Raw genomic sequence first — 20,742 nt, forward strand, 5'->3', positions numbered from 1 at the left:
AGAGGACTAAGGTACAGGAAGGTGAGACCAAAAAAGGTTAAGAGTTTCATTCTGAGGTAATGAAAATGTTCTAACATTGTGGTGATGCCTCTTCAGTACACCACACTGTGAAAAAAAAAAAAAACATGAAAAACCCTGAGTTATATGCTTTCAATGGGTATATTGTATGGTATGTGAATTCTCTCTAAAAATCCATTTTTCAAAAAATTTTACAGAATGACACAGATAATGACAGAAAGAGCTCTGGTAAGGTTCTTGGTAGAAGTGATGTCTAAGCTAAGTCTAGAATATTCAGTAGGAAACAACTGATGAGAAGGGGAGAGAGCAAGGGAATTCCTGTTGAGGGGATGGAATGATAGGATGAACTGGTAGGAAAATACATCTGGATCATTGTTGCTGGAGCTTCCAGAGCAAGGCGGTGAGCATGTGCTGGACACATGGTCAGGAACTAGGTGGTGAAAAGCCTCAGGTGTTAAGGAGGTTGCAGTTTCTATTGAAGGTAACCTGCTTAAGGGAGGTGCTTTAAGAAAAAGAATGGCACTCAGGACCACGGTCTTTTAGAGAGTAGGCGAAAATATGATCACAGACATGTCTACAGTGAACAAACCAACCATCAGGTCAACATGCAGCTCAGTGAGGCAAATGATTTTGCAGTCCCTGACTTCCTAGACCTGAGGGTCACCTTCACCACTGGAGATGATGGCTCGGGCTTAGACACAGGGGCAGGATGGCACTGAGCCAACCCCCTAGGATGGCCTGAATGGAGACTTTTTGAAATACTGCCCTCTGGTGGGCAGGTCCATTATATCACTCTGCCTCTTTGATTTTAGGAAGATAAACAGAAAGGTTTAAAATCAACCTCCTGTATGTGTATAGAATCATTACTGATAGAAGCTGTTTGGAAAGGTTTTAGAATAGGACGCCCATAGCACAAGAGTTAATTACAAGAATCAACAAATGGGACTTACTTAAACTTGAAAGTTTTTTCTCAGCAAGAGAAACAATAAGAGAGGTAAATAGGGAGCCTACATCCTGGGAACAAATCTTTACTCCTCACACTTCAGACAGAACCCTAATATCCAGAATATACAAAGAACTCAAAAAATTAGACAATAAGAAAACAAATAACCCAGTCAACAAATGGGCCAAGGACCTGAACAGACACTTCTCAGAGGAGGACATACAATCAATCAACAAGTACATGAAAAAAATGCTCATCATCTCTAGCAGTCAGAGAAATGCAAATCAAAACCACCCTAAGATACCATCTCACTCCAGTAAGATTGGCAGCCATTAGGAAGTCAAACAGCAACAAGTGCTGGCGAGGATGTGGGGAAAAGGGTACTCTTGTACATTGCTGGTGGGACTGCAAATTGGTGCAGCCAATTTGGAAAGCAGTATGGAGATTCCTGGGAAAGCTGGGAATGGAACCACCATTTGACCCAGCTATTGCCCTTCTCGGACTATTCCCTGAAGACCTTAAAAGAGCGTACTACAGGGATACTGCCACATCGATGTTCATAGCAGCACAATTCACAATAGCTAGACTGTGGAACCAACCCAGATGCCCTTCAATAGATGATTGGATAAAAAAATGTGGCATTTATACACAATGGAGTATTACGCAGCACTAAAAAATGACAAAATCATGGAATTTGCAGGGAAATGGATGGCACTAGAGCAGATTATGCTAAGTGAAGCTAGCCAATCCCTAAAAAACAAATGCCAAATGTCTTCTTTGACATAATAAGAGCAACTAAGAACAGAGCAGGGAGGAAGAGCAGGAGGAAAAGATTAACATTTAACAGAGACATGAGGTGGGAGGGAAAGGGAGAGAAAAGGGAAATTGCATGGAAATGGAAGGAGACCCTCATTGTTATACAAAATTACATATAAGAGGCTGTGAGGGGAATGGGAAAAAAAACAAGGAGAGAAATTAATTACAGTAGATGGGGTAGAGAGAGAAGATGGGAGGGGAGGGGAGGGGGGATAGTAGGGGATAGAAAGGCAGCAGAATACAACAGACACTAGTATGGCATTAAGTAAAAATGTGGATGTGTAACCGATGTGATTCTGCAATCTGTATACGGGGTAAAAATGGGAGTTCATAATCCACTTGAATCTAATGTATGAAATATGATATGTCAAGAGCTTTGTAATGTTTTGAACAACCAATAAAAAAATAAAAATAAATAAAAATTAAAGGGAAAAAAAAGAACCTATAGAGTGAAATTGTATTGAGTGATTTGAGTGAATGAAGCATTGAAAGGGGGGGAAAAAGAAAGATTTTAGAAAGAATAGATATTTTCTTCATGAATTCATTAAAACTAAGAGAATACTATAAGTTTGTCTACCATGCTTCCAGCTCCCTTAAGTCAAGTCTTATAAATGCAGGCCTTCCCTGAACCTTTAGGCCTTGACTGGTGTTGAGTATGGGTCTCCTAAAATGCCAAATAACAACAAAAAAAGATGGATATAAAAAAATGAAAATGTTACATAAAACATCTTTTTTGAGTTTTAATTGCAAATGTCTTTTTAACCATTAAAAAGATACATAATCCAAAGCCAGGCACATTGGTGCACACCTGTAATCCCAGTGGCTTTGGGGGCTGAGGCAGGAGGATAGCAAGTTCAAAGCCAGCCTCAGCAACTTAGCTAGGACTTAAGCAACATAGCAAGACCCTGTCTCTAAATATCATGTAAAAAGGGCTGGGGATGTTGCTCAGTGTTTAAGTGTCTCTGGGTTCAGTCTCTGGTACCAAAAAAAAAAAAAAAAAAAAAAAAAGATACCCAATTCAAAATTATTCTTGTCTATCAGCAAAGTAAAATTTTATACCATTATTTAATTTAAAATATTCTAAGACACTCTGGAATTGTGAATATTAAAACAACAAATCTATCCGGGCTCATGTTTGGTAATCCCAGTGACTCGGGAGAACTGAGGCAGTAGGATTCCCAAGTTCAATGTCAGCCTCAGCAACTTAGCAAGGCTCTAAGCAACTCAGTGAGACCATGAAATACAAAATTAAAAAGGACTGAAGATGTGGCTTAGTGGTTAACCACCTCTGGGTTCAGTTTTTTGTACCAAAAAAATTTTTTTTAAATTTTTTAAAGAATTGATGTGTCTAAAACTTCACCATATTTCACATGTTATTTTTCCAAATGTCTGTGTGCTTTAGACTAAGTAGACACAGGTAGAAGGTAACTAAAGGCAACATTTCCTGTAGCATGTTATAACAGAGGCCCAGGGTTTTGCCAACATAAGAACAATGGCAAACAGTGATTCTTTAGAAAAATGGCTTAAATCTTATATGCCTTAATTTATCTATTTGTAAAAAGGGAGTAATTAATATATTCTAACTGAGAACCAAAGAGAGGCTTAAAAAATAGAAGTAAAAATTAAAGATGAAAACCATGCTGCATAAAATATTATCCCTACTTTCCACTTTTCTTAATAGTAAAAGACTCAAAACTGTTCTTTTTAAAAACTATATAGCCAGTTAGAAAAAAAAATTCTTCAAGAATAAAATTATTAATTTCATAACAATTATTTACAACTTTAAAAGTAATATATTTTCTGTTCATGTAGCAAAAAGTACCAATAGGCCCTTCAACTCAAATATCTCCTCGCATATTTTTTTCTACTTTATCTTCCCAACACAGAGAAATTTTAAGGGAAAAGAAAATAAATTATTTCACTTGAGAAAACAGAAGGGTAAGTCTATTTAAGTTTGAGAAAAAAGAATTTAGATGAGAGCAAAAAGGAAAAAATAATCAAGTTGCAAAACCTCTGGAAAAAAGACTCAGTTTACAATTCTAACTGGACTTTAAAATGAAAGCATATTTTCCCTCAAATGATTCAACTCTTCCTTTTCTCTGTCTTACTTTTGTAATTTGTTAAAATCAAATATGTGCTATGCTGACTTTACAGCATAGGTTTTTGATGTTGCTGTTTTTCTTGTTTTGTTTTGTTTTGTACCAGGCATAGAACCCAGAGGCACTCAACCACAGAACCATATCCCCAGCCCTTTTTATTTTATATTTATATTTTGAAACAGGGTCTCACTAAGTTGCTTAGGGCCTTGCTAAGTTGTTGAGACTGGCTGAACTTGTGATCCTCCTGCCTCAGCCTCCAAAGCAGCTGGGATTACAGGTGTGCACCACCATGACAGGCTATAACATAGTTCTAATAAAATGAAAAAAAAATTTTTAAAGCACTGGAAAAATTTAAGACTATTACCAAGGCACATTACTTTCTGAAAAACTTATAGTTGCTATAGAAACTAAAAAAAATCAAGACACTGATGTAAGACTGTCATTAAATGTCAAAACGCTACAATGCCTATCCTTGGTAGACTTCACTTTTTAAAAGATACTCTTAGGCTAAAAGGAGTTTAGTTCAGAATCAATTACTTAGTGCTTTTAGCTCAATAAATCATTTAAAATGTGAAACATCCAAATTTGATCCTTTGTTACAAACCTAAAATGCACAGTTTAAATCAATGACAAGGATATATGAAGCAATAATAATTTCAACAGTGCTTATTTATAGAATGAAAACAGAAGAAAGTACAAGAGAAAAACAACAAAAAATACTTTGTTCTACCAAGAGAACAAAAAAGCAAGTATCAAAATAGATAAATGCATTATTGCCAAACATTTGTAACTCAGTTTTCCTTTTATTACCTATGCCACCACCATCTCCCTGACCTCCCCTAACTTTTAAAAGTAGGAATGCAGAGTTGTCATGAATTATGCTTCTTTGATAATCTTTGGGCTACTCAAGCAGCACAGAAACCAGGAAGGAAATGTCTAAAGAGACAGTACAGGGTCATGGGTGGCTGGGGCATGTGAGGCCAGGGTTCTGCAGGATGACCACATGTGCTATGAATTCTGGGGAGAGAAAAGACTGATTCAGAGTATGACCAGGTCAGCCAAGAATAGATTTCCCAGTTTTCTTACTTAACCCTGATATTGCCTTGTGAATTGGGGCAGCACTGGTAATGTATAGGGATTCAAGTGAATCTTTGTTTACGAAGGTAGAATTTGGATTCGAAAGTGGGATACATTTATTGGGGGGGATTACTAGAGGGAGAAATGGGCAATTGGTTTCATCTTTTAAATAAATCATCATTCTTCAAGCAGAATAGATTTGGTTATGAATTCAGAGAGAAGAATCTTTTTTATGACTTAATAATACTCTATTATTAATTGTTTGGATGGTTTATAAGTGAATGTAAATTTGTTTTGCCAAAATTCCACTCAGAACCCAGAGTTTAAAAAAAAATATAGTTACCTTGCCAATATTTTTCTGATGATGTGAAAATTACTCTTGGGAGACAGTGGAAAGTTGACAGTCTTGTGCTCCTAGAACATTTGTCATCTGGTGTCAGGGCACTACCGTTGCTGAGCATCTTTCACAGGGAGTTTTTGTGGGTTTGTTGGCATCCCCCAAAGCATAGGGGATGCTGTCACTAACTTGCAGCTGGTAACTCCCCTCAGTTTTGGCATCTCACAAAACTTAGTTTTTCTCTACTAAGGATGTCTTGTCATTGACAGAAGGCCCCCTTGTGTGGAATCCATAAAACACCGTCATATCTTACTTCAAATTTGTTTAGCTAAGGCTGGAAAAGTGTAAGTCACTTATGACTGTTTTAGTCTACTCAGGCTGCTATACTAAAATACACTAAACTGAATACATAAATACAACAGAAATTTATTTCTTACAGTTCTAATGGCTGGGAAGTCCAATCAAGATCAAGGAGCGAGCAGATTTGGAATCTAGTGAGGGCTTGCTCTCTGCTTCATAGATGGTGCTATCTTGTGACCTCACAAAGCAGAGAAGCTAGTTAGTTCCCTGGGGTCTCTGTTATAAGAGTACTAATCACATTCATATCATGGCATGACCTATTATCTCTCAAACCATTACTTTTAATATCAGCTTAGGTTTGGCATTAGATGATGCTATTGCAGTGTATGAACTGAGGAGGACATAAACATTCAGACCCTAGCAGACTGAGAAGAACATAAGTTTTTTTTGTTGTTGTTGTTGTTGTTTTTTTTCTTTTCTTTTCTTTTTTTTTTTTTTTTTTACTGGAAGCTCTTTGATATAGGGATATTCAATTATACCAGTCTCCTGAAAAAAATGTTCCTTTCTAAAGAGACTATCCTGGATTAATTATCTAAAGTCAGCATCTGATGAAGATCTAGACAAACTTAACTGACTGCCCAGTTTTCTTTTATCCACATTTTCTTTTTCTTCTCTAGTAGAAAAAAAATTGTTTTATTATCCATATTTCAAAATGATTCTAAAACTTTGTCTTATAATGTCATCATGTTGTGTCTGAAGATTACTTGTTAGTGTTTGAACTATACAATTTCAACAAGTATTGGCTTCTCCAATTCTTGATCATAATGGCTTTCAGTTATCATATATGCTCCTGATGCCATTATATGCTTCATACATTTTAATATTCTAATAACATATTTGGCTTTAATAATTTGAGATCTATTGCTTTTTTAATTTACCCTATACAAACTTAGACATGTATTATTTGTCCATAAAGGTTCAAAGGAAACAAGAAAATAAGGAACTCACTTAAACATCTTTCTTGGGCTCTTAACTTAAGATGGATAGACTTTCTGGCTTTAACAATCCTTTCCCAAAGACCAAACAAAATACTACATTAGCATCCAATAATTCTGGTGATTTTGCTAAAATGTCTGTAAATTAGAGCCTGTGGAACACACCTCTGCAGTGCCCCACCCCTGAACAGAACTGTGAAGCAGCCCTTTCATGAGGTACAATAGCCCCAGAGACCACATTGAAAATTAAGATGGATTTGGGATTGAGAGAGATTTTGAAAAACAATTTTAGACTAATTTTTAAGCTACTCAAGCAGGTAAACAAAGTCATAAATTGGGAGGGATGAAGGGAAAGAAAGAGATCAGGATGATGCTTTAACAACCTTATTATAAGAAGGTACCAATATCTCGTACATCAGTTGAGTTCCCTCTGGGATAAATGTGCCACATGCCGCTTTGCTTAGTGGGATTCTATGCAAATCTCTGCCTATGAGGAAATGGAAGGGAAATGGCAAGACGAAAGAACATGGAGTGACAAGAACCAGAGAGGCAGTCAGGAGATCACTGCATCGTGACTAAGCTGCTTCGTAGCCACACAACCTGGGGCCTTGTTTCCTGCTCTGTGAAGTGAAATGGGTTTGACTCAAGGATCTCATTGACACTATGGCAGATCTATTATGAGGGTAAAAATGGTTCCCACAGCCTGCTTTCTAAGAAGGACTTCATATTGTGATGGCAAAAACAAACCTGGTTACGAAATGAAATTATAAAAGCATTATGGTAAGAAACCAAAGCCTGGAGAAAGGGTCAGTTCTCCTCCCCTCTTTCAGCCTTTCTCCAGGAAGCCTAATTAACCATGGGACCCTACCTTTTGGATTGTAAATAAATGCCCTAGGAGTCTGACTACTCCTTCTAGAAATGTAACAGATGCCTGTGAAAAGACCCTTTTTTTCTTATCTGTTTCTGTGAGCATGCTTTATGTTAAAGACCCTGTACAAGGCCTTTAGCCCCATAGAGTAGGAATTTTTTTTTAAAGAGGAAAAAAGCCGCAGTGATAGGATGGGTCTAAATGATGCCAAATGACCTATCAATGTTGTGAGAAACTGTGGATCAGGGCTCAGAATGTGGAGTTTTGTTTTCCTCTGGGCCCTCCAGGATAAAATAGTTTGCAGTTCCCTCCGAGGACGGCTTGCTGCTTCTCAACCAGTGTGTTTCCTGCAACCTTTTCACCTTCCAATAATTTCTCAGGATTTTGTGAATAGGATGTTTTGTTTGTTTGTCTGTTGGTGGTACAGGGGATTAAACCCAGGGCCACTTGCATGCCAGGTAAGCACTCTATACTGAACCGCATCCCCAGGACTCATGATTTTTAGAGTCTTTTGGACACACACTTAAGTCTGCATTACTCCTAATGAAAAAGGAGGCTTTGGTTTCTCCATGCACCTCAGATCATAACTTAGATTTAGAAGGCCTGGAGAGACATCTATTTAAGAAGCTTGGAGGTTCATCTAGGGATCTTTATAGTCTATTATATAGGAATATATTCTCTACCCAAGGAGCAAACTTCACTACAAAAACTCAAAAGTCCATTCCAGCTGTCAGATTGTACAAGGCAGATTCCAGGCGCTAAATTTTCAACTAAAATGTCTCACACCCTCCACAAACTTTGTGGAATTAGAAACCAAATACATTTGCCAGACAAAACAGACAGGTTGGTGTTTTCAATTGCACAAGAGTAGGCAGCCCAGATGACTTGCTGCTCCTGTGAAGTTCATGTGCCACACAGAAAAAACACACATTCCCTTTTTCTCATCCAGAATAAGCCCACATTTCCCTTTCTCTCCACCCCGCATTAAGACATTTTCATTTTTCAAGGGCTGAGGGTCTTTCAACAGTTTCCTAGGCCACTGAGATTCAAAATCTCAACCAACATTATTACTGTTAATATCCTTTGGCCTGATTTTCCAGTATTCTTGCCCAAGAAGGAGAATTCCTGGGGATGGCATCATTTTCAAGCTACCAAGGTCTCCCTCTGAGACTTCTTAGTCAGTACAGTAGGCTTCTCAAGGACTGGGGTCTAGTTAGCATCTCTCAATCTTCCCTGGAGATCTTAAAGCTTAAAAAAAAAAGTGCAAAATAAGACCTCTTAAAAAGCAGCCCGAGAAACCTGTTTGTAGGAAATCTTTATTCAGCCCTGAAGCTAAAAAAAAAAAAAAAAAAAAAAAAAAAAAGAAGAAGAAGAAGAATGAAAGAAAGAAAGAAATCCAATTATTTCAGGATAAGCTGCTGTTTCTCATGTTCTGGTCCCTGAGCTCCCCCTTGTGCCCTGATGGGAAATAGATTCAAGGAAAAACTAGAGGTCAGCACATTTAGACTGTGGGATTTAAGCAGTTCCCTAGAGGAATGGTCTGTACACATCAGGATGCATCACAACTTCAGACAAAGAGCTCTCAAAATACGGCGAAGACTCTACTCTGAAGACCATGGCATTTTAAATCAGTTTTTCACAAAACCAAGAAGCAAAAATCTGTCTCTGGGGGTGGGGGGAAAGCCATATCTAAAAATGTAGGTTAAGATAAATTATTCTCAAATTTTAATATGCAACATAATCACCTTGCGTTTTTAAAAATATTCCTGTGTTAACCTCCAGACATTCTGTAAGTTCTAGAAATCAGTTTTAAAAATAGAGACCCTAAGGTATTCTGTTGCAGATGATATTGAAAAACCCTGGCAAAGACAGTTAAGTTCCCTAAGTGGCAAAGATTGCCAGAGGTGAGAAAAGAAACTTAACTGATTTTCTCCTCTCAAGGAAAAGTTCAGTTCATTTAACCCTTTGAAACTATTTTTGTTATTACATTAAAATATCAAGACGTACCTTAGCAGAGTCAGAGTAATAAATTCTCTTAAGGTGAGATCTATCCTTTAGGAGCATGATTTGTTTGAATCAAAGACCTAGCAGAGGCTTCAGAAGCCATCCAATTAGGCTCCCAGAGGCTAGACCTCAAGAGGTTAGTTGCAAGGTCCAAAAGGGACCTCAGATGTGCTACAGTAAATAGAAGGAGCACCTGGACTCCAGGCTTTCTGGCAGACTATCAGAGAATGATGAAAGACTTGAGCTTTTATCACTGTACCCTCTGAACACATCTTTTCATAAAGACAGTGTGGTTTGCTGCCTGGACTCTGGCTTAGAGGCTGCAGAAGGATCTTCTGAGGCTACAGAGCATCTGTCTCTCCCTGCTCCTTTCTCTGCCATTTATTACCTTTTATACTCCTCTCATCACGTTCTTCTATCACCTTGAATAGGTGAAAAGAATAATTAATTTATAGGTCTGTGAAAACCAGAGAGATGCAGTTGGTGAGATGTAAATGCTGGTATGCCTTTATACCCCCAAAGAAACTAAAAACAATGTGTTTCCACTATAGTTATTTTTAGGATACACAAAATGAAGCAACGCTTAGACCACTAATTTCCAATCCTGATGTGACATAAACAAAATAGCTAAAATTTCTCAGGGGTTATTATGAAATTATCAAAAAAAAAATCAATCATTTTCTTTTTCAAAATACAAGACTCTGCAAGTTGAACTATGATCCAAAGATATCTTAATACTAATAAGATTAGAAATAATCTATATACTGAACAAAACATGTGAAAAATAATCTAAACACTGAACAATAAATGTGAAAAATAAAAATCAAGAGACATTTGAATGTCCCTCACACCATGAAAGCAGCCTTTACTTAAGTTGACAGTTTTCTAAACCCAGGAAATTGCTTATGCTCCCCTACTGTGCCCACACAAAGTGAACTGTATAATCATATCTAGACTGTGGAGTGCTGCTACCTCAATGCCAGTCAGTCAGGGAAATGAACTGTATTTTATCCTGTAGGCCAGACTCACCAGTGATTCCCCTATCATTAAACAGAAGTCCGAGGAGCTGGAAATGAATCTTACAAACTCTCCACCCTGGTCCCATCCTCTTTCAGAGAAAGAAACTATAACTTGGAGGTTAGATTACTTAATCAAGATCACCCAACTAGTTGGTTGTTAATCTTGTACTAAATCCAACTCTCAAGGAAATTTAGATGAAACACTAAGAATAAATACAAGGACACAGTATAATTAATCGTACCTAAATAACTTTCAAAAGAATTAGATATTCAAGGCAAATGGAATAAGGATATGTCATTAAGGAGGTAGGGAAATATTGATATCAACCAGGTACCTATTCTTTCTTCTTCACCCATGCTTAGGATATCCCTCAACAAAAACCTACAGATACCTTTGTTCTCTTTCTGCTTTATTTTCATAAATAATGTTTTAAAATAAGATTCTAGGTTTTGCCTCTAAAAATAAGTGTATATTATAAAATACAAATGTGGAATATTCACATATAAATAAGAATACCTGGGGACTGAAATCACGCCCGCTCCAGGTTTAGTAGGATTACACCTCATTTTCACAGCAGTTGATCGGCCATTAATACAGGACGTTGTAGTTGTGGAAGACCTATTATGAGGCAAATAGTATTTTAAAAAACAGAGGTGACACAGATCTTGTGTATAATCATTCTCATGCTCTATGAAGAAGAAAAATGTATTAAAGTTTGCTAATTTAGAATATAAATTCAGGTCACTTATTTTGACTATGCAAAGTTGACAACTTTCCCAGGTAAAGTGACAAAGCTATAATCAAGGTGTTTGGTAAAGCTATAGAATTTTAATCAAATTATAATCAAAATGTTCTTAAAGGGAACAGGGTTCAGACCTACTGAGGCTGATGTTTTGATGTGTGAATTAGAATTACTACCTAGACAATGAACTAGAGTGTCCTTATTGCCTAATTTAAAAGTGCATATGTGTGTATGTATACATATAATATATACATTTATGTGTGTGTGTGTGTGTGTGTGTGTGTGTGTGTGTGTGTATTTGAGAGAAATCACATAAGGCTTTTTAAATATTCCAAGTTTCCTTCTTTTTACTAAGTCACGTAATGATCAGTTTTTTTTATTATCTGTTCAATTCAAGCTATCATGCTAGGCACCCAGAGGTGATATTATATATCTTCCCAGGAACTTAACAATAGAGAATGGGAAATAAAATCCATATATAGAGATATATATGCGTTCCTTTTGATAAAGAATAGTCAAGGAAAGCAGTATCTTCACTTACTTATAAAAGAAATGCACATCTGGTATTTGGCTTGGTGAAACTGGGAACATGTCTTCTTTTATATTAATGTTTTGCAATGTGGTTTCAACTGTTACGCCTAGATGACATTAAAAAAGAAACTATTAAGCAATATGGGAAAACTAGGTTTATTTAATTTCTGTACATCTGAATAGCAAATAGCTTTACTTTGGTAACTGTCATTTCACCAGAAATACTGCATTAAATTAATGCATTCCTGGTAAAAATAAGGAACTTCCCAAACATTCCAAAAGAGAAAAAATTCTACTCCCTGGCCTTGCAATTTTACTTAAGTTACTTAACTTCCTTAGGTCTTATTTTTGGATCTGTTGAATGCATGAAGTAACCTAGATACTCTCTAAAGTACTTTCCAGTTCCATTAGTTCAAAAATCTACTTTTAAAATTGTTATCCTCTGGTGAGTTTTGTCAATATGCTAGGCTATTTTGCAAATATAGCTTCTTGATCATGGTTCAATATACACATATTTGACAAAGTAAAATTTTCTGTGCCCAGCCAGCTGCGGCAATACACATCTATAGTCACAGCTACTCAAGAGAATGAGGCAGGAAGATCACTTGAGCCCAGGAGTTCAAGACCAGTCTGGACAGCACAGAAAGATATATGCCATTTCAAAATATATACACTTCAATATAATATACATGTGTAAAATATATTTGTAATACACACATATTATACAACATATGTGAACACTAATAACTTCCAGAAAATAACTCTAAAATGTTCTTGATCTAATAAGCAGAAAAGCAAGACTTTTTAATAAGAGGCAAGAAAAATGATGATAGAACTGAAATGCCAGCATCAACAGCATCTTTGCTTCTAACAGAGTTCTGGTGATGAGTGCAAGCCAAGTGATGGGCCTTGTCCTGGAATCTGAAGCTGCATGCCTATGAAGAAGAGAGCACGGATTCTCAAATATCGCTGCACATCACAACCACTCATGGCACTTGCTGTATTCCAAACCCTCACCCCAGAGGTTCAATCAAGTTCAATGAACTTGATTCCTAAGAATCACTACTTACAAATCTGGTTTCTTCTAAAAATGTCCCTATAGCTTTCAGGACCCAGATACCTGGAGCACATGGGGAGAAACTCAGCACCTCACATTTGCTACCAGTTTACTTTGGATCTCAGAAAAGATTATGTATATTAGTGGCACATACTATAATTTAGATTTAGATTATGTTTGTCTACTGTTCTTGCTTTGGTTTTTTGTTTTGTTTACTTTCATTTTAAAAATTATTTTGCTTTTTAAACTCTTAGAGAATCTGATGTAAGGCATAGAACATGATTTATCATATGAGTTAATATGTAAATTCAGAATCTTGTACTCTGGGAGGTTGATCAGATCCCACACACAGAAGCTTTTAAACCATTTTACAAAATAATGATTTAGAGTTACCTGTTTGTCTTAATCTTTTGTGGTAAACACCAGTGCCATAATAAATTACCATTACCATAATTTTAGAATAAATATATGCATGCATATATTAACCATGGGGAACTTACCTAAAAATGTGTCTGCCAGAATGATGGATTGGGATGACAAGGCTGCTCGGAAACCCTTACTTTCAGAAGGGATAATTGTTGACTGGCACACAAAAGCCCCTACCAAGTTGGTGTAATCATCTGATCCTGCCACCATTTCCTTTACTGTGAAATCCGATATGTTGTTAGTACAGAGAGCCATCTTCTTCCCCTAGGAAACAAAGTCGCAAAAGGTTTTACTGAAAGTCAGTCTCTAAACTGAATCTCAGTTAGCCTTGCTCTAGGAGAGCTCTAGGAGAGCATGGCTCTCTCTTCATCACAGAGATTCTGATTTAAGGGATCTGGGGTAAAGCCCAGGCATTAGTGTTTTTTAAAAGCTCTCAAGGCAATGCAAATGTTCAGCCCAGGTTGAGAGCCACTCCAGTTATTCAAGCTCTACTGTTCTTCATTCATGTTGGATGGAAGCCATATAACTAAGTCATCTATGAATGTCCAGTTCACAGGATATGAAGGAATGCAAAGAGACCAACAAACTGCTGGCAAAGGTTTTAATGCCAAGGAAAAAGGCTTGCCTTGCCTTCTCCTTCACAGGCCTGAGTGTGGCATAAAGATAATATAAAAGCTGAAAAAGAAAGCCTAAAAGTCATATTACAGGAAAAACCCAGCACGTCCAAATTCTAAACAGTATCTTTATTCACCTACTGCAAGTATCTTTATTCACCTATTCTTAGATCCAGTGATGTGAATCTGTTTACTATAAAATGAAGACAATATAAGAGGTTAATTTTTAAAATTATTTAGACATTAGCTAAAATGTAAAATTTATTTGTAAAAATTGAAAGATGGTTTAAACATAGTATATTTAAATATACTGCTGTCCCAATGCAAAGAACTATAGCTTGCTCCATAATTTCCAGAAAGAAATATAAAAAGAAAATAGGAAAACTATCTCATTTATCTTAGATATATAGACTGTACACAGAAAGACATAAAGTAAACCCAGGTGTGGTGGCACAAGTCTGTAATCCCAGCAGCTTGGGAGGAAGAGGCAGGAGGATCGAAAGTTCAAAGCCAGCCTCAGCAATTTAGCCAGGCGCTAAGCAACTCAATGAGACCCTGTCTCTAATGAAATACAAAATAGGGCTAAGGATGTGACTTAGTGCTCAACTGTCCCTGAGTTCAATCCCTGGTACCCCCCAAAATAAAATAAAATAAAGACATAAAGTATACAGATTTTTCTTTCCTAATGCAACTTGCAATCATGACATATAAATTTTTCTCCCTCTATAAATCCTTCTCACCCCAATAAAGATTCCATATATTTTTTGCTAATCTTAAATTGTTGAAACCAAGACAAAATAATAGAAAAGAGCAGAGAGAAAGTACTGAGGAAAGAAAGGGAAAACAAAAGAAAGACTAAAATAAAATGAGTGAGAATAAAAAGAGCCAGGCACGGTGACGCATGCCTATAATCCCAGCGGTTTGGGAAGCTGAGGCAGGAGGATGGCAAGTTTAAAGTCAGGCTCAGCAAAAGTGAGGTGATAAGTGATTCAATGAGACCCTGTCATTGAATAAAATACAATATAGGGATTGGGATGTAACTCAGTGGTCAAGTGCCCCTGAGCTCAATCCCTTGTACCCACTCCACCCCCAAAAAAGAAAAAAAAAAAAAGAGAGAAGATGGAAGAAGAGACAGTAGAATAAAACTAGGAAATATGTTAGATAATGGAATTAACCTCATTCCGTGCCTCATATAATATCTGACATACAACAGGTATTTAATATAAATTTACTTATTGAACAGATTGGGTGACTAACCCATATAGTAAGTATGTTGGATCTCTCCATGTAAAGTCAGGAAAGGACAAATACATATCATGTAAAGTGTATAAATCTGTTTTTTTTTAAACTTCTGTGTTCATCAGATCTCTATTTCCTTTTAACAAGTTTGATACAGCATTTCATAATGAAGAAAATATTTAGAAGTTACTATAGAAAGAGACATGGAGGAAATGCCTTATTATATTCTCAACTTTGTTGATGGTATATACATATACATTCTTCCCAGCACCAACTCCATGTGTCCATAAAAATATTGGACACGTAGAACCACTAAAAAAAAAAGTATCACTTAAGTTTCTGCTTCCTCCAACAACAACAAAAAAATTCCATTATTAGCAGAGGCAACCTTATCAATTGATGTTTGTCCCTGCATATCTCTTTTTTATTTTGTAAAACTTCCTCTTAACGATCATTTTTCTTCTGAAGACACAAAACTGACAATATAAGCATGCTGGTTGATTTGTTAACTTGACTGGCTGAAGGAAAGCCTGGAGAACTGGCAAAGTATTAATTCTGCAAGTGTTTATGAGGGTGATTCTGGAGGAAATGGTGTGTAAGTCAGTGGACCTACTGGGAAGGTGCACCTCAAGGTGAGTGGGCACCATTCAATTAGCTGGGGATCCAAATAGAACAAAAAGGCAGAGGGAAAGAATTTCTTCTCACTTCTGGAGCTGGGACTCTTGACTTCTCCTGCCCGGGACATTGGAACTTCAGGCTCCCTGGCTTTGGGACTCTAGGGATCACATCAGCAGCCCTACTCCCACCACATACCCACCTCTGGGGTTCTCAGGCCTTCAGTCTCAATTGAGAATTACACCACTGGCATCCTGGTTTTGAACTTTTTGGACTAGGACTCAGACATGCTGCCAGTATTCCAGGGTCTCCAACTTAGACATAGCTTGTCATGGGATTTCTTGGCCTCCATATTCACATTAGTCAATTCCCCTAACAAATCCTTTCTCATATAAATTTTTTCCTGTTTTTCTGGAGAACCATAATACAATAAGCAAGAATAAAACTCTCAAATCACAATTGCTTGCCTGAAAAGAAAGGTGGGGTTTGATAAGCCTCACCCAATTTTAACAGGAAAAAGAAAAAGAAAGACTCTCAATGCGCTACACCACAGCTCCAAGTCTTGGGGTTCAGCTAATTGAATAATGCTTTGATGGACAGAGAACCATATGATGTCAACCCTGGTAAAGAAAGCTGTAAATATGATAAGAGGGAGCAGAGGATTTAAGCAATCAAAGCTCAGTTCCTGACATTGGTTTTTAGTTCCTAGGGAGATTTTACTGGTTTACCAACACAGAAAATATCAACTTAATCAGAGCTAGTATAGAGCTCCATCTCTTCTTGATATCTAAAACTCACCTCATGCCCACATAAACTGATATTGAAGAAATGGAAATATTTTGTTCCTTTGGAGGTGAAGCTGGGCCCATTCATTAAGGAACCCACGCTGCTGAGGTTGCTGAAGTCATAATGCAAACTCTGATTTTCCTTTTCATGGTAGAAAAAGCAGTCGCTGTAGCAAACTGAGTGATCCTTTGTTTAAAGAGGACAAAACACACACACACAAAAAAAAACAATATTGAAAGAAAGAAAGTATTAACTATTACTAAAAATGTGTCCTCAAAAGTTCTAGGTATTAAAACTATTTCAGTAATTTTGTCTTTGTTATATTTTACCATCCTAATACAGAACATTTCTACATTGTAAATTTTTCTAGGCAAAGTTTAGAGGCCTCAGATTCTTTTAAAGTCAGAGTAAAGTTATTCTCAAATAAGTTTCTTATAGGAAGGTACTTTAAGAAATAGTAAAAATTTCCTGTTATGCCAATTTAAAACTACTTTCACTTCCATCTGTAGTATAACATTAACCTATACTTTAAATGTTGTAAGATACACTTTCTACATCTCAGATAATTCCTACAGCCAACCTACAAAAGTATTTTATGTGCTCTACCTTAATAATGCATAAGAAATCAATTCTAACATTTTTTGGAAAACATTTCTTATTTGAGTTCTTTGCTTAATATTTTAAGTTCTTAGTAACCAGCCCATTCATAGCACGCATTCAGTGCTGCATAAACATAAAAAGAGAGCAAACAGGAAAGGGAATTAAAAACGTCTTTTTTTCCCAGAATAAATAGCAACGTTATAACTTCTAGAGAAACATTAAGGGGGATTCTTGAGTTGACCTATTAAAATGTGCTTTTCTGAGAATAACCGAAACATAGCCTACTTACCTGAGTGCTTTTACTCCCAGGCCCACAGGGAATACAAGCCTCCTTGCCATAGACCTGATGTATGGATAGGTAGGTGTCAGGTGGACACTCCTTGCACTGGTTGGTTTCTTTCTCAATGTAGTGGCCTGGGGGGCAGGGGACACACGATGAGCCCGACTGTTCAGAACCAAGGGCACAGGCACGGCATGAAGACGCCACCCCATCAACTGCATTAGTGGCTATGATAGAATAGATCTTCACCATGTCATTGATGAACCGTCTATTCTAAAAAGAAAGCAGAAAGTAATGACCTCTGCCTTGGAGCTTAGTTGTACAACTAGATTACATTTTACTTTGATATCACCAAAATAACTAAGTAGAGTGTTCCAACCTAATAGTTTGTAATTGACAATGAATTAATATCACTCTTATTCGGTTCTTCTTTTTTAAAAAATCCTAAATCTTGAATTTGGAAACTTGGAGTCTCACCACAATTGACATGAGATGTGTCATATTTGGTATAAACTCAAGCATATTTATAGACTTTTATGTGTGGAAGAACTGCTGAACTTTAGCAAAGGAGCAACTTTTCTCTCATCATTGTTTATTCAGGTCTAAGTCTAAATCTAGTGACACACTGAGGTAGGGTAGAAAACCAATAGACTAGGGAACAGAAAATCCTGGAAGATTAGGACCTCTTGTCCCCACTCAGACACTAGCTGTGTAATACTATAAAATCACATCACTCCTTTCAGCTTTTCTTCTCTTCTCTAGTGCTTTTGCTCATGAAGGTATATTTATTTCTGCTGAAAGGATATGAAATAGGGAGCAAGATCCTGGATCTTACTATATTTTCCATCTTGTGATATTGGGTTAATTATGGTCTGGTTTTTATCAAGCAGTGAACTTAGCTCTAGTAGAATAATATTTATCCAAATGGCTATTTTTTTCTTTCTTTTTTTTTTTTTTTTTTTTGGTGGTGGTGGGGGGGAACCTGGGCAAAGATAGAAAAGAAGTGAAGAAAGAAGTAAGATCCCATCACATGTTCATGACCCACAAGATGGTGATCAGAACCCTCCTGAAGAACAAGTAGAATCAGGTAAAATCTGGAGAATAGGTTCCCCACTGGAAGCCTCAAGGGAAGACAGAAAATGTACTACATTTGCCACCACAGCAGTAAGGCCACTTCTGAACAAGATATTCATCTTGTTCTCATCCTGTTAAGGTCATATATATGAAGACCCACAAAAAATAACAGTCCTACTACCATCAAAACACACAATGGAATTTACTTAGGGCCGGGGGAATGAGATCCATCTAGCGGGAAAATAAAAGAAAGAAAATGATCTTGTGTGTTAACCCAATTGTGTGTACTGACACATTCCCCAGGAGATAACATCATAGAAAAATCAAACAGCACCAGATAATTCAGACAAAGAAAACAGTTACCAACCTTCTCAAAATCTCAGAAAGCTTTAATAGAGACAAGTTTTTAAATAGCTACAAAATTAGGTTTTCTCTTAAGCTTTAAGCAACTATAATTAGTTCAGAATTCAGAATAATTCAAAGAAATATCGTTATCACATTTCAGACATTCTTACTCTCAAAAGATAAAATAAGTTACCCATTTTTACACCAATCCATTACTTAGCCAGATGACTGATTACACATGAATAAAAATCTAAGTCTTTTTCATCCATATTTGCGTGATCTCTTTGTGTGCATCTCCACAAGGGGGCACCACCTTAATGTTTTGTTTTTTTTAAAAAAGAGTGTTTGGAACTTACATCTTGACCTTGATTAGTTCTCTGGAATGCCCATGTAAATGTAAATGTGGCATTCTTGAAGATGATGTGGGTGTATGCTTGTTTTTCTTTGGTTCCACCCCATGATTCCACCACATTGGTACTTTTTCTATTAATATCCTAAAAGAGTGGAAAAAAATATAAAATAAAGCACACACTCAGTATTAATAGACATGTAATATACTTTACAAATAAAGACTGCTATGTTTCATCCACAGAGCTCCTGCAAGTCTAGAATAGGGCCTGGAAATTTGCATTTTAATTTTGACAGCAGCATAGATGATAGAGTAGATATAACAACAAAGTAAGGATTATTGACAGTCTAGTTGAAAGACAATAGTTTGAATTTCGGCATTGGCACCATCTAACAGATTAAAGAAATAAGGAAACAGCACCAGAATAAATGAAGACCTATTGGTTATTTGTGGTAAATAGATGTATTGAAGAACATCAATAATTTCTTTCACTGCTATAAAATCAATATTTTTTTCAGAATAAATTACTCTCCATTTAAGTAGTTAGTAATCACAAAACATTCAAATCTCCACATATCTTGTATATCATGGGGGAAGTCGTTAATGATCTATTAACTAGTTAATAAAGGGTTGCTGAGGAAAAACACAAACAAAAACAGAGCAAATCTATGAAGTCACTATTTAAATGTACTGTTAAGCCAGATGCCATGATGCACAGATGTAATCCCTCAACTTGAGAGGCTGAGGCAGGAGGCTCACAAATGAGATCATCCTTGGCAATTTAGCAAGACCCTACCTCAAAATAAAAAACGAAAATCACTGAGGGTGTTGCTCAGTGGTTACATGCTTCTGGGTTTAATTGCCAGTACTGCCCCAAAAAAGTAATGTTAAAATCTTAGCCAACAATTTCCTAAAATCCATTTGAGGTCTTGGTGAGTTTTGAATTGTCACTTTTCTCAAGCTAGGGGTAGGAAAAGAAACAGGCAAAATTATGACATGTGGATAGTAAAGTCCTTTTTCTAAATGTGTTAAATTTAATAAGAAAAATTTTCCTTTTTCCCAATGCTCCACACCTTCATTATTTTCTGCTCTTACTTATTAATACACTTCTCCTTCCTAAGAGTTTAAATTGCTGACTGGTAATTAAGGGAGAATTTTCATTCTGCTGGTGCATATTTTTACAAAGGAATTTTCTACAGGTTAATATTCCCTGGACTTTATCAGTCACCTGGGCCTCTTCACTTATTTCTCCCCAGGAAGAATAAATGTCTTCTTTATGGGCTATTTTGCACAATTCTTAATGACTTCTTTAGACATGTTTAAATGTTTTCTAGAAACTTATAAGAATTCTGAAATCTGCCTTTGAAAGCTTCTCTTCTACTTACCACCATGAAATACAGGACACAGTCGGCTGAACAGAGGGTCTCAAAGACAAAGGTTATTCTTCCTAGTTCAGAACCTGTGGCTCCAGTCATAGATGTTGGTGGTCTATTTGACAGATTAAAATTGCAATATTTACATTATGTCCTAAATACAATTTTACAACAAAATTAAGCCACTTTTCCTGTTAAGTTGAAAACTACGTAGTTCTTCTCTTCCCTATTCTA

At 36.6% G+C, this 20,742-nt stretch overlaps 1 protein-coding gene across 1 annotated transcript in view; it reads right to left on the reverse strand.

Annotated features, from left to right (window-relative positions):
* Elapor2 (endosome-lysosome associated apoptosis and autophagy regulator family member 2) overlaps nt 1-20,742 on the reverse strand; it is a 152,134-nt gene that overhangs the window by 4,270 nt on the left and 127,122 nt on the right. Inside the window, exons 12-18 of the mRNA XM_076862582.2 lie at nt 20,521-20,623; nt 19,143-19,280; nt 17,377-17,640; nt 16,500-16,673; nt 13,308-13,497; nt 11,761-11,857; nt 10,994-11,095 (exon numbers count right to left, since the gene is read on the reverse strand). Coding sequence (XP_076718697.2) covers nt 10,994-11,095; nt 11,761-11,857; nt 13,308-13,497; nt 16,500-16,673; nt 17,377-17,640; nt 19,143-19,280; nt 20,521-20,623 — 1,068 coding nt within the window. The remainder of the gene's footprint in view (nt 1-10,993; nt 11,096-11,760; nt 11,858-13,307; nt 13,498-16,499; nt 16,674-17,376; nt 17,641-19,142; nt 19,281-20,520; nt 20,624-20,742) is intronic.

The sequence above is a fragment of the Callospermophilus lateralis genome, chromosome 1 (assembly GCF_048772815.1).
Source record: "Callospermophilus lateralis isolate mCalLat2 chromosome 1, mCalLat2.hap1, whole genome shotgun sequence".
In the NCBI taxonomy this organism is placed as follows: Eukaryota; Metazoa; Chordata; class Mammalia; order Rodentia; family Sciuridae; genus Callospermophilus; species Callospermophilus lateralis.